Source organism: Malaclemys terrapin, chromosome 12 (genome assembly GCF_027887155.1).
Source record: "Malaclemys terrapin pileata isolate rMalTer1 chromosome 12, rMalTer1.hap1, whole genome shotgun sequence".
Lineage (NCBI taxonomy): Eukaryota > Metazoa > Chordata > Testudines > Emydidae > Malaclemys > Malaclemys terrapin.
In genome coordinates, this window is record NC_071516.1 from 35,609,047 (window position 1) to 35,623,686 (window position 14,640).

The 14,640-nt window shown below is 47.6% G+C and overlaps 1 protein-coding gene across 1 annotated transcript; it reads right to left on the reverse strand.

The window, feature by feature from the left end:
- Positions 1-1,115: 1,115 nt before the first annotated feature.
- LOC128846790 (olfactory receptor 1020-like) lies at positions 1,116-5,139 on the reverse strand. Its single transcript, XM_054046031.1, has 2 exons — positions 4,623-5,139; positions 1,116-1,540 (listed from the first exon to the last, which is right to left on the reverse strand). Exons 1-2 carry the CDS (start codon positions 5,137-5,139, stop codon positions 1,116-1,118), a joined length of 942 nt encoding a protein of 313 aa, XP_053902006.1.
- Positions 5,140-14,640: the final 9,501 nt, after the last annotated feature.

Below are 14,640 nucleotides of genomic sequence, written 5' to 3' on the forward strand. Positions count from 1 at the left end.
CAAATCCTATAGACAGTGAATGGGAGTTGCACACTTAATATCCTTAGGTCCCATTGTTAATTACAACTGGATATGGTGGAGCAGACAGATCACTGGACTTGGACTCTGGATAGTTGGTTTCTATGACTGTCCCTGCCACTAGACTGCTGAGTGATTCTGGGGAGGTAAATTTACCTCTTCCTGCCTTAGTTTCCCCAGCTATAACATGAGGATAGGGACGTGGAGCTTGGATTGTATACATAAAGCCTCCACTTTGGAAATCTGAATCCCAGATTCTGGACCCCAGGGATTCACAAAACCAAGCTTGGTTGATGGCAAACCCTGTAGGCACATAAGTGTTTGCATCAAAAGGGCCAGAGATGCCACCGAACATGTCCTCTGCAGCCCCACACTGGGTATCTGGACGCCGAAGCCCCAGAACGACGCACAAGCCTGGAGAAGGTGGGCAATCCCCTGCCTGACTCTCCTTCAGGGCCCCATCCAGTAGGTCAAGTGCCCAGATACTTTTGAAAATCCCACTGGGCCCCCAAGTATCTGGAAACAAATGACCCAAAATCATGGCTGAAAACGGGCAAATAATGAGTTCTGTGCTAACGTCCTGTGTTCCGGGGCCCAGGTCAGCGGGTTTCCTTTGGGTTTTCTGCTCCTTTGAAGGGAGCCTGGGGATAAAATACAGTGTATGAAAAGAAAGTTATTTATTCAATTTTCTAACATTGGAGTTCCATGTTGACATTGCAACCCTGTATTTTTAGAATGCAGGCTTCTGATTTTTCAGGGGTGTGTGTATATCTAGAAGTGTCTCACCCTACATGGAATAGATGCCCAGTGTTCCAGGTGAGTCCACTTCGCCTGAACCCTCTCACTCAGCACAATCTCCCCTCATTGTCTGAAATTTCAGCAGCCACAAGTTCCAGTCTCCCACCAGCTGATGGGTACCCACATGTTGACTCTGATACAGGTCCTAATAACAATGGGGTTACAGGTGTTAGGAGGTCCATCTCCACTTATGCCCACAGCTGTGACTCTGTAAGAGCAGGGAAACACGACCTGGGACTTCGCTTCGGGCCCTACCCCAGCTCATGTTATATCTAGCTTAACCCAAGGAAATTGATCTGTTAGAATGGTCGAAACATGAATTTCCTGCAAGCTTTCATTAGGGCCTCTTTGTTTCTCAGGCTGTAGATGAGGGGATTGACCAGGGGAGTCAGGACTGTGTAGATGACAGAGAAAACTTTCTTAAAGTCGCTCAGGATGTCGGTGGTTGGGAACATATAGACAATCAGCAGAGTTCCATAATAAATGCTCAACACGATGAGGTGGGTGGAGCAGGTGGAAAAGGCGTTTTGCCTCCCGGTGGTGGACAGGATTCTCAGGATGGTGGAAATGATACAGATGTAGGACATCAAGGTAAGTAGGAATGGGACCACTGAGAAAAGCAAGCTTAGTGTGAAAGCCAACATTTCCATCAGGTGAGGGTCCTTGCAGGAGAGTTTTACAAGGGGGATGAGATCACCAAAAAAATGGTCAATAACATTGGGGCCTGTGGTGGGGCGATTGCCCCACACTCAGAGAAGGTGGGCTGCAGCAGGCCGAGGCGCCTGCGCAGTCGCCCAACCAATCAGGGAAGGGCTTACAGAGGGCCAATCAGAAGGCAGATTGTAGCCAGCCAATCAAGGCCCAGCTTAGCCATATAAAAGGCTGCCCAGAGCAGGAGCAGTCAGTCTGTCCCAGGCCTTCAGAGGGGAAGGTCTGTCTCCAGAGCTGGGAGGCCAGCACCACGGACAGCGCAGTGCAGGCCTGCCTGAGAGAGAGGGAGAAGGCCCTACTCCATAGCCTGCTAGGCAGCAGGCCTGGGAGGAGGAGGCCTAGCGTAGCGAAGGGCTGTTGGGGACCGACCATTGCGGGGGAATTGGTAAAGATTTTCGCCCGGGTGGGGATACCCGGGGAAATATTGACGGACCAGGGCACCAATGTGTCCTCCAAGTTAATAGCCGAGCTATGTCGCCTCCTCCATATCCGGACCCTCCGGACATCGGTGTACCACCCGCAGACCGATGGCTTGGTAGAGCGGTTCAATGGTACGCTAAAAGCCATGTTGCGGAAGTTTGTGGAGGAGGACCCCTCGCACTGGGACACCTTGTTGCCGGCCCTGCTGTTTGCAATAAGAGAGGTACCACAGGCCTCGACAGGGTTCTCGCCTTTTGAACTCCTATATGGCAGGCAGCCCAGAGGAATACTGGACCTCCTGAAAGATGAATGGGAAACACAGGAAACACGGGTCCTTGGGTCCACACAATATGTGCTACAACTCCGGGAGCGACTCCGAATGTTAGGGGCCTTCGCCCGTGAGAACCTGGAACGGGCCCAGGCATGCCAGGAGCGCCTCTATAATCGAGGGGCTAGAGGGAGGAAATTTACCCCAGGCGATCGGGTGCTGCTTTTACTGCCCTCTGCCGAGTCGAAGCTCCTAGCCAAATGGCAGGGTCCCTATGAAGTGATCCGACGAGTGGGGCCAGTCGATTACGAGGTCAGACTACCTGGTCGACGGAAGGAGACACGCATTTATCACATTAATCTCCTAAAGGCCTGGAAGACCCGGGAAGCCATGTTCATCGGCCCGTCCACCCCAGAGTCGGAACTTGGACCCCTAGCAGGAGATCTTCCCGACCCCGGACCGGCTGTGGTGGGGTCAGGCCTCGACCCCAGACAGAGAGGACAACTGCAACAGATGGTGGAGGAGTTTTCAGATGTTTTATCGGCCCGCCCGGGCCGGACGACCCTAATGAGTCATCATATTGCCACAGACCCCGGGAAGAGGGTGACGGACAACCATCGACCGTTACCCAAGAAAATGTGGGACACCATCCGGCGGGAGGTGGAGACTATGTTGGAGATGGGAGTGGTAGAGGAATCGACGAGCGAGTGGCGGAGCCCTATCGTCTTAGTTCCAAAACCAGATGGGACAAACCAGGCAGGGCACTGAAGTCCTAAGCTGACGGGGTAGGGAACCATGGGCAGAAGTAGTCTTGGCGCATTAGTTGGCAGCTCCCAAGGGGGGTTCTGTGATCTAACCCATCACACATACTTCTTTAACATGCTGGCAAGAATTCTGTGGGAGACTGTATCAAAAGCTTTGCTAAAATCAAGGAGCAACATGTCCATTGATTTCCCCTCATCCACAGAGCCAGTTATCTCATCATAGAAGGCAATTAGGTTAGTCAGGCATCACTTGTCCTTGCTGAATCCATGCTGACTGTTCCTGATCACTTTCCTCTCCTCAAAAGGCTTCAAAATAGATTCCTTGAGCGCCTGCTCCATGATTTTTCCAGGGACTGAGGTGAGGCTGACTGGCCTGTAGTTTCCCGGATTCTCCTTCTAACCTTTTTTAAAGATGGGCACTACATTAGCCTTTTTCCAGTTATCCGGGACCTCTCATATTTTCAAATAAGGCAGGCAAAACTCTACATTCACATATCTCCGTTCTTCAGGGCAACTCTAGGGTGATGAACAAAGAAAGTCATGAAATGATGTTTTTGATTTAGGGCGTTTGAGGTTTTTTTCTACAGTCCCCCCAGAAAGAAGTGAAGTCCTCTAACCAGCAGGCTATAGAGTCACTCTTCCACTAGTTATCCAGCATGAAACCACTTCAACTGGAGAGACAGAGGAAGTCCCACATACCACAATATCCCATTGCCCAGTGGTGAGCACACTCACCTGAGAAGTAGCATAGCCTGGTTCAAATAACTCCTTTTCCCCTTCCAACAGAGGGAGAACTTGAACCAGGGATCTCTGATATAATAGAATTATAGAATATTAGGGTTGCAAGAGACATCAGGAAGTCATCTACCCTCTGCTCAAAGCAGGACCAACACCAACTAAATCATCCCAGCCAAGGCTTTGTAAAGTCGGGCCTTTAAAACCTCTAAGGATGGAGATTCCACCACATACCTAGGTAACCCATTCCAGTGCTTCAGCACCCTCCTAGTGAAATAGTGTTTCCTAATATCTAACCTAGACTTCCCACACTGCAACTTGAGACCATTGCTTCTTGTTCTGTCATCTGCCACCACTGAGAACAGCCTAGCTCCATCCTCCTTGGAAGGTAGTTGAAGGCTGCTATCAAATTCCTCCTAGCGTAGCGAAGGGCTGTTGGGGAAGCAGTCCAGAGGGATAGTCAGGGGAGGAAGGAGAAGGAAGACAGTGAGACTGTCGGCCGAGGGCCTCTGGACCGGGACTCAGAGTAGTGGGCGGGCCTGAGTCCCCCCCCTCCTTTTTCCCCCTTTGTTTGCTGTGCTGTCCCACGCACAGCCACGGGCCGCAGGGAGCGGCCGGTCAGAACCACACCGGGTCCTGGACTCTGAGGATTGGACTCGAGGGTGTGGGGCTGTTGTTTAACCCCCCCCCCCGGAAGGGGGTGTGATTGGACAAAGGGACACTGTCGGAGGGCAGTGCTCCGGAAGAGGACGCCGACGTTGGGAGCAACGCAAGTCTGTGCACCCCACAGAGGCGAGACGACAGGCGGAACACCACCCAAAGAGGGCGCTCTACTGGCGCAAAACTAATTCCCCGAAGCGGCCAGGAGGAGGCGCCACAGCGGTGAGCTACCGACCCTGTCACAGGGCCACAGAACGCTAACTGTGATATCGACAGCGTTGTTATGCTACTAAGTAGGAAGCCACCTATCCAAGAGCCACCTGCAAGCTGTAGGAAAGACCTGCCACTCATACGGGCTGGATAGTGCAGTGGATTGCATATGGCTAAATACCGATCATAAGACATCACTGACAGGAGAAGGCATTCTGTAGCAAGCAGAGAACCAAAGAAATAATATTGTGTGACACATCCATTGAATGAAATAGTTCTGTCCCCAGTCAGGAGACTGGCCAGCAGCCTGGGCAGAATGGTGGAGGTGTAGCAGGTCTCCAAGCAGGACAAGTTCCCCAGGAAGAAGTACATGGGAGTGTGCAGACGCTGATCAGCCACAACTAGCACCATGATGAGGATGTTCCCGACCATGGTCGCAATGTAGATCACTAGGAACAGCAGGAATAGAAGGATCTGAAGTTCTGGGAGATCCCCGAATCCCAGGAGGACGAATTCTGTGTTAGACATTTGATTTCCCTGTTCTGGATTCGCCATGGGGTTTGTATACATGAAATAAATTAACTTAAACATAAATGAAAAACAGCATTAACTCAATAAAACATCAGCACTGTTTTCATTGTCCCCTTCTGCTGGCTACTGGAATGATGGGTGAGTGGAGAATGGAGGCCAGGGGCGGGGATATGCCATCTCATGATTCCTGAGGCAGATTTCATATCTGAGCAGGCTGCATGTTCAACAAAACATTAATCTCTCTGGAAACATGTGTAGTAACTTGACAGATGGCACCAAGCACTCTAACACTAAGGTGATGGGGCATAGGTACAACAGTACAAAAAAGTGTTGCTTCAAATAATCACATGTTTCATTACCTGGTGTATGAAAGCAGAACAGTGTTGTTTGTAGATTGGAGATCCATAGGCCAAACAGGCCAAGATTTGATATTTTAGAGGAAGCGTCAACAAAGAAACAAACCGAGGAACTATGGGAGGGATTCACAGTGTGGGGACAGCCAACTCCAAGTGAATTGCATTGAAAATGGGCCGTCTAACTCAGCCATTTGAAAGTTTTTAATCATCAGACAAATACCTCTCCTTCCCTGGGCAAAGATTTCATTGTCCTGCAGTAGGACAATATACTTTTAGAAATACGATCTTCATTAAAAAGGAACAAGCAAAACATCTCCATCTGGAAACCACCATGTTAGCTAGAAATTGATTCTCTGTTGCAAGAAAGAAATTTTGTATAAAGTTTGAAATTTGTAAGAAATGTGCTATTTTCATATTGTGAGAGGGATATAGAACCCGAAAATCCATTTAATCTTCAATTCTGTGATTTTAAATGTTGGTGTTTATTCCAATTTTCACTTTTAAAAAAATTATTTATCTATTTTAATTGTATTTCTAGGATATTTTTTATTTTATATTACATTGTATTTTATAGCTATTTACATTTATTTCTATTACATTATTTTTATATTATTTTATTTCATTTTATATTGTTTCATAAAGCTCTATACAATTGGTTCCCAAACTGGGGGGCACGCCCCCCTGGAAGGGGTGTGAAGAAATTCCAAGGGGGACGCGAGGCTGCTCGGCCCTTGAGCTCCCGGCCGGGGAGGCTAGTGTCTGGCCCCTCCCTTCCTGTCCCCTCTCCCCCGCAGCCGTGCCGCCATGCGGGCAGCGCAGCTTGCAGCTGCCCACCTCCCAGGCTTTCCAATAAGCCAGTCCTGCTGCTCTGAGCGGCCTGGTAAGGGGGTGGGGAGCGGTGGGAGGGCAGGTTGGATAAGGGGCAGGAGGTCCCGGGGGGCAGTCAGGGGACAAGGAGCGGTTAGATGGGGCAGAGGTTCTGGGAGAGCAGTCAGGAGAAAGGGAGCTGGGGGGGGTTGGATGGAGGTGGGGTCCCAGGAGTGGGCGGTCAGGGGACAAGGAGCAGGGGGGATTGGATGGGGGTGGGGACCTTGGGGGGATGGTTAGGGGTACGTGGTCCCAGGAGGGGGCAGTCAGGGGACTAGGATCATGGGGGATTGGATGATGGTAAAGGAGAGGTGGGGGGCATGAGGGTTTCTCGAAAATTAAAAAGGGTGAGTGATGCCGAAAAGTTTGGGAACCTCTGCTTTATACAATAACTTCCTGAACAACATGTTCTATACATTAATATGTTCCCAGGGAACATTTTGATCTTGATTGACACATTTTCCATCAAAAATGCCAATCCAAAGTTTTTTCCAGCTCTACATTTTCTTCATCTTTGATTAAAAATATATTAATTCTTTCCCTGTTGGTGGCTGTCTAGACTGCCATAACTGTCTCACTTGTCATTGCTGATCCTCAGAGAGACAAGGGGGGTGAGGTCATATCTTTTATTAGACCGATTTACTAATCCTTATTAACTGCACAGTAAGGCCCTGATCCTGCACAGAGTTATGCACAAGGTTATTTTTACACCCCAGGAATATTTCTCTTCTGTCCGACCCTTCTCCCACTGAAGTCAGAGATAACATTTCAATTGACTTCAAGGATGGGGCCCTTTAATTTCAATGGCATTTGGACAACTAATGCCTTTAGCCTTCTTTGAAACTTATAGCTTAGCTCGGCAGAATTTGATTTCCATTGATAGACGTTGGTAAACGTCGATATCAGCTGACACCCTGAAACTAACAACAAACTATATCAGCAACAGTCGGCGTTAGTGCTGCCTTCCCCGCACCTTGTGCCTGCAGGGATGGTGTCACCGGCCCATTGGCCGTGCATGGAACCCTCTGCACCCAGCTGTCCTGGGAGGGAGCGAGCGGGGCTGAGACAGCAAAGCTGCTAAGTATTCCCTGCATGGCCACGGGGCCAGTGATACCCATCCCTGCAGGCACAAGGTGCAGGGAAGGCTGCCAGAGCCGAAAGCCCCAGCTGGGTCTGTGAGGAGGCAGAGAAGGAGGAGGAGGAGTGCCTTGCTGTGGGGGAGGCCAACCACCACTGAATGGCTTCTGCCCATGGATGGAGCTATTCAACAACAGGGTCAGAGCAGCTGCCTCCCCTGCCCCTTGCGCCCCGGTGTCTTGGACCCCTCGGTAGTGCAAGGAGCCACCAGTATCTCCGCTGTCACTGCTGGGAGTCACCCCGCACCCCCGTTGTCAGTGCTACCTGAACCCCACCCCCATTTAATTTCCCCATAACAGTAAATATTAAAATAGTTAATAACATGGGGGGGGGGAATCCCTTAATAAAAATCAACATTAGTGGTCCAAATCGCAAAAATAAAATCTCATTCTGTGAAGCCTGCTCGTAGCCAACATCTCCTCCCCAAGCACTGTGCACAGCAGCAGCTATCAGCTCTGCATTACCCACCTCACCTCGCTGACCTCTCAGCACCCCAGCCAGGCCAGTGCCACCAAGAAAAGTAAACTCTGGTGTGCAGCATGGAGGAGGGGAGGTTAGAGAGGAACGAAGGCTGCTCCAGTGTTGAAAGCGCTGGCCTTGGATTTGGCAGATGTTGGTTCATTTCCCTGCTTCGTCACCAGCTCCTTCTGTAACTTTCAGGCCAGATTACCAAAGGCTAGTAGGTACCTAACAATGCACCCGGGTGCCTGAGTAGAGGCCATACCTAACGCCCATCGATTTCCAATCCACCTGGGGGGTCTGTGTCTTGAGGTGCCCAATATAAATTCTGCCCCTCTTTGCGCCAGGTCCAGTCTGTAAAGTAGGGGTAATAGCATTGCACAGAGGTGGTGGGAGGATAGATACACTCAAGGCAGGGGGGTGCCCAGATACCAAGGTGATGGGGGTCAGGTAAGGAGTTACGATACACGTGACCTGACAGGTCTTTACTTTCCCAAATTCAGTCATTTTGCTTTGGATTGGGAGTTTAAGAGAGATCAGTGCCCCTTTGATTCCAGTGGGGTTAGTAACCTAGCAAACCTATATTGCTTCAAACTCCTCAAGATTCAAGGAGCAGGGAGGAAAATGTTGACTTACCTCTAAGACGGGTCTGTCAGCAGCTGGGGTCTCTGCTGTCACCACCTCATGCAGTATTTCAGGGAACAGGATCCAGGTTATTCAGTCCATTTTCTCTCCCCACTGCATTCACCTACCTCCACGTGCGCAGTAACTGGAACGACAATCTAGAAAAGGCTCCGTTCCATGTCTAGTAACATAACCCTGTGCCTCATACCCTCTGTCAAATGGGGAACATCTTTTTTGGTTCATTATATAACCTTCTGCGGGAAGAGGCATTCAGGGGAATGCAATAGGCAAGGGGAAGTTAGTTTTTGGTTGATTTTTAGACAACGTTGGTAGAGTCAGACTTCTAGTCTCAAAGGAAAACTCCCGCAGAGAGAAAAAAAAACATTTCATCCTAAAATAAATGTCTGCTTAGTGGGTGAATGTTATTCTGATTGTGAAGAAATGATTCTGCTGCCTACATCCCATTTTCCAAAATGTCTTAGTTAGCAAGGCTTAGCAGCCTAAATCTCACTGAAAGTCAACAGGACTTTGGCTCCTAAGTCACTTCTGAAGTTCTCTTACATGCTTTTGAAAACGTTACCCTACTTTTCCTCAGATAAAATGCAGGTAGAACAAGGTGCTTTACACATGTAGGTTGGGATTTTCAAAAATGGGTAATGTACACAACAAGCACCCAACTGCCACTGAATTGCTGTAAGAGTTTGGTCTTTTCTCCCTTTCTCTTCTTGGATAATTTTGTGTCACCAAACCTTTGTTCTTCATAATGCCCAATTCTGAATATTTGTGGCTCACATAATGGCATTTTTTTTAAAAGGAGGTTACTTGTTTGTTTTTTAAGTAATCTGACAAAAATATAGCAGCTGTGGATCAAAGCTTATTGCTTAGCTCTTTGAAGGATACTGACTGAATATAGGGCCAGAATATATAAAAAAGGGAGAGATCTGAATCGTCATGAAGCTTGACTTACATTTTTTTATTCCAAGTTTTAACTTCAAATGTTAAATTCCAAGTTTATCAACTCTTAATCACTTAAACAATACTTTAACTAAAATCACAGTTTTAATGGTTACTGCTGTCCATGTGTTATTCCCCATAATCAGGTGTGATCGAAAAATCATAAGAATGGAAACAAAACACTGGTCTGAAACCTGTTTGACCCTTCGTGCCCATTATACTGTGTCGATGCCCCTTCCTGACCCCTGACCCTCTGCTGCATGTAGTGCCCTTTATACAGTATAGCGACCACTTCCCCACCCCTCACCCTCTGCTGCCTTTAGTGTCCATTATACAGTATAGCCGCCCATCCCACCCCCACATTCTGCTGCTGCTAGTGCCCATTATAGAGTATGGACTCCCCCTCCCCTCCTCGCCCTCTGCTGCCCCTAGTGCCCATTATAAAGTATAGCTACCCCTTCCCCACCCCCACCCTCTGCTACCCATGAAGTTATCATATATGTGTGTGCATGTGTGTGCGTGCATATGTGTGTGTCTAGAAGTATTTCATCCTACAATGAATGAATGCTCAGCATTCCAGCTGAGTCCATTTCACCTTCACCCTCTTACTGAGCACAGTTGACTGCCATTCTCTGAGGTTTAAGCAGCCACAAGTTCAAGTCTTCCACCAGACCAGTGGTACCCCCTGTAGAATCTAATATAGGCCCTAAAAAGACTGGGGTCCCAGGTTTTAAAAGGTCTCCTCATCTCCACTTTTCCACAATGACTCTATGACTCTGTAGGAGCAGTGGTTCTCAAATAGGGGTACGTGTAACCTAGGGATACACAGAGGTCTTCCAGAGATTTGCCTAATTTTACAACAGCCTACAGAAAAAGCACTAGGAAAGTTTGTACAAACTAAAATTTCATACAGACAATGACTTGTGTACACGGCTCTATAGACTATACACTGAAATGTAAGTACAATATTTATATTCCAATTGGTTTATTTCATAATTATATGTAAAAATGAGAAAGTCATCAATTTTTCAGTAGTAGTGTGCTGTGAGATTTTTGTATTTTTATGTCTGATTTTGTGAGCAAATAATTTTAAGTGAGGTGAAACTTGGGGAGCATGCAAGACAAATTAGACTCCTGAAAGGGGTACAGTAGTCTGGAAAGGTTGAGAGACACTGTGTAAGAGCAGGACACAAAGCCCAATTGCTCAGGAAAACACGATCTGGGATGAAAGCAGGCTTCGCTTCAGGCCCTACCTAAGCCCATGTTATATCTATTTTAACGAGTAGTGCAAGTAGGGCGGTACCCTTCAGTACGCAGTACCGGCAAGAGATATATAGCGATTATGGGGTACCGGAAAGACTTGGGGCTAGAACGCTGCTAGGGAGGGCATTAATTCTTTATATGGCTTTAACAGCACAATACATATGCTAACAAACATAAACAAAGGCATTGTTTAAATTTGTTTACATATATATTGTGCTGTTAAGTTGGTCAGGAGTCCGCAAGGGGGGGGGGAACAGAAGGTGTTTTAACAGTGTTTTTTATTTTTTTTCTCCCCATTTGTCTGAATTATCCATGACATTCATACTGCATCACATCAAGTCCAGATCATTAGATGAATGCCTCTGCTTGCACTGAGCAGAGGATGTTTGGATTCTGATTTCAGTCCAGTTCTGCAGCCTGTACATAGAATTCATCTTTGCAGCCAAACTACTCTAACATGCTTTTTTTTTTTTACTGGAACTGGAGCAGCACAACCAAGGAAACAAATTCCTCATTTTCCAGCTTTGTGGGTGAGAGAACTATAAGTGAAAATTATAATGCCAGACACTGGTGGCCTTAAACCAGCTGCCTCAGGAATCTGCCAAGAAGTTTGCTGAAAATATGTTCCTCATCTTAGCAATGGGCCTAAGACTTATCACTCATCTGCCCACCTTTATTCAAATAATGCTCCTTCTGATCTAACAGCTCAGGCATTGTCAGTTTCATCCAGAACAATTTACAAACTTGGAACCTAATCCTGTAAACCCTTAATCATTTGATCGATCCCATTGAAGACAATGGGTCTATTTGAATGTGTATGGACCACTTTTGTGATAAGAGTTTCAGGAGTCTGTTCTGTTCCTATAAAGGAAGTTGAATCTCCCATTGAAATGCAATGTTTGGGTACAATACCATAATACAGTTTAGGATACTGTTCTACTTAAAATTTATCTTTTAAAAGTCCTACACATGCTGAAATGGCTCCTCACCCAACTCCCATATTCCATATAAACAGACTGAAATACTACATATTTGGTGGGGAAAGTGAGCAGTTAAGCATGTTGATATTTGTATATACAAACACCCATTTCATCACTGTACAGTAACTCCTCGCTCAACATTGAAGTTATGTTCCTGAAAAATGCGACTTTAAGTGAAACGATGTTAAGCGAATCCACTTTCCCCATATGAATTAATGTAAATATGGGGGGTTAGACTCCAGGACAGCTTCCCCTACTCTGCAAGCACCAGGGACCGGGGGCTCAACCCTCAGCCTGCCCACTCCACCCCTTCCCCCAAGCCCAACCCTTGACTCACCTCTTCTCCCCCCCACCTCCTCCCCTTTTACTTCACGCTGCGTCCTGGCTCCTTCCTTCTAAATGCCACAAACCAGCTGATTGCCACATTCGGGAGGCATGGGAGCGAGGGGGAGCCTGCGCACCGAGTCCTTGCTCCTCCCCCCTCCCTCCTGCCCGGGGCAATCAGCTGACTTGCCATGCTCATTCGGGAGGCAGGACAGAAAGGGGGAGCCTGCGTGCTGAGTCCTTGCTCCTCCCCCCTCCCCCTACCTCCAAAACACCCCAAGCCAGCTGACTGCTGCCGGCAGGAGGCAGGGAAGGGAGGGGGGAGGCGCGCCAAGTCCTTGCTCCTCCCCCTCCCTCCTGCTCGGGACAATCAGCTGGCTTGCAGCATTTAGGAGGGAGTGGGGAGGAGCGAGGACTTGGCACAGGCTCCTTCCCCTCCCCCCCTGCCTGGGGCATCAGCTGGCTTGCAGCGTTCGGGAGGTAGGGGAGGGAGGGAGAGCCTGCACGCCAAGTCCTCACTCCTCCCCCCTCCATCCTGCCTAGAAAACACTGCAAACCAGCTGATTGACACGGGAAGAGGCGGGATCTGCCGGCGAGCAGGAGGCACTGTGGGGGGGCATAGGGAGGTTGCCAGCTGTGGAGAAAGCAGGCAGCCAAACAACGTAAGAGTGGAGCATTACACAACTTTAAACGAGTATGTTCCCTAATTGATCAGCAACATAACAAAGAAACAACGTTAAGCAGATGACTTTAAGTGAGGAGTTACTGTACTGGAAAATATAGCTGAACTTAATTTTCTATGAAATTTGAAGAAAGTTTAACAGCCCCAATTGTTTTCTGTGTTCATCAGTGTGTACCAGAAAAAATTACATGTCTTCTAAGGGAAAAGAATCAGTCCACACTTATAGAAAAAAAAATTCCTTTCACGTAGTATTCAGAAGAGTACTACAAGACACATTCATAACCTCATGAGCAGAAGGTGTAAAGGATACCCTCCCACATTATGACCAGCAAAATAAATAAATAATAATAATAAAATCTCAAAGAGGCAGAGGGTCACAGATTTGAAAAACTAAAAATCTGTGTTATGCTTTAAACCACCTCAGAACATACCAGATTTATGAACATTAAAATGTTAATTGCAAAGGAACACTGAAGCCCATTCACCTGAATGTGTGCCAGCCAGTATGCCCTCACTGACTAAAGGTGCAGTCATACCTGCACAGCTAAAAATTAACCTCGTCCTTTTAGGCTAAACTGAGTCATGTCACTGGCTCCATCTCTGTTGTTACATAACAGATACCAAAACTCCAGTATAGTATGGTGCTGGCACATAGGGTCTCCGGTACGTGGTGTGATTTTTCAGAATCTCTTTTGGGAGTAGTCATGTACGTGAAATAGCTGGTACTTATGATTGTGCTATTTCTATGCATGTATCATCTTGGTATCTGAAGTTATGAATATTAGCTATGTTTACTACATGTTTGCTCCTATGGTAACGTCCACAAGGTATTTAGCAATCACATGAAGGATCAAGTCATGTTGAATGGCCCATTAAGAAACACTTATCTCACAATGGCTCTGGAAAATGCCTGTCTACACTTAATGGACTTCTTGTGAACATTCTAACTAGAACATGGGTGGGGGTGATGGGACATGTAACTTGCCCATGTGACTCCAAACACCATCTTTCACATGTGACATGACTCTGTTTAGCCTAAAAAGACAAGGTTATTTTTTAGCTGTTCAGGTGTAACTGCACCTTTAGACAGGTAAGTGGTGTGTGGGAGGGGACGAGGAGAGCGTGGGGGTGCCGGGCTGGGGGCGGGGAGGAGTCACATGGAGGATCACGTGAAGGTAACCTGTCCCCCCTTGTGTCTGTCCATGAGTGCAGTACTGGCAAGAAATTATTTCTACTTGCACCACTAATTTTAACCCAAGGAAATTGATCGGTTAGCATGGTCCAAACATGATTCCCTGCAAGCTTTCCTCAGGGCCTCTTGGACCTTTTTGTTTCTTAGGCTGTAGATGAGGGGATTGACCAGGGGAGTCAGGACTGTGTAGATGACACAGAGAACTTTCATAAAGAAGGCAAAAAGCAACTGCTGCAACACTAGGTCCCAATCATTGGAGTGTTCATTTACAAATTTACGTATCATGGCCCCCAAAGTTCCATTAAACCTCTCCACAAGGCCATTGGTTTGGTGGTGGTAAGGAGTGGCAAACAAGTGATTCGCCCCATGAGCTTCCCACAGGATTTTCATGGTCCCTGCCAGGAAATTAGTTCCCAAATCTGTAAGGATGTCGGAGGGCCAACCTACCCTGGCAAAAATGTCTGCTAATACCTGGTACACACTTTCAGCCCTGGTGTTGCTTAGAGCTACTGCTTCCCGCCATCGGGTAGCAAAATGCATGAAAGTCAGTATGTACAGCTTTCCTCTGGGTGTCTTCTTTGGGAAAGGACCCAGAATATCCACAGCTACTCGCTGAAATGGGACCTCAATTATGGCAAGTTGCTGGAGCGGGGCTTTGACCTGGTCTTGGGGCTTTCCCACTCCTTG

What these genes read in the sequence shown, in the direction of transcription:
- LOC128846790 (XM_054046031.1), bottom strand. Translation starts at nt 5,139, where the DNA reads ATGGCGAATCCAGAACAGGGAAATCAAATGTCTAACACAGAATTCGTC. An exon ending in ATCACAGTTAGCGTTCTGTG is followed by an intron (nt 1,541 to 4,622) that starts GCCCTGTGACAG and finishes GCCCCACCACAG; the next exon opens with GCCCCAATGTTATTGACCAT.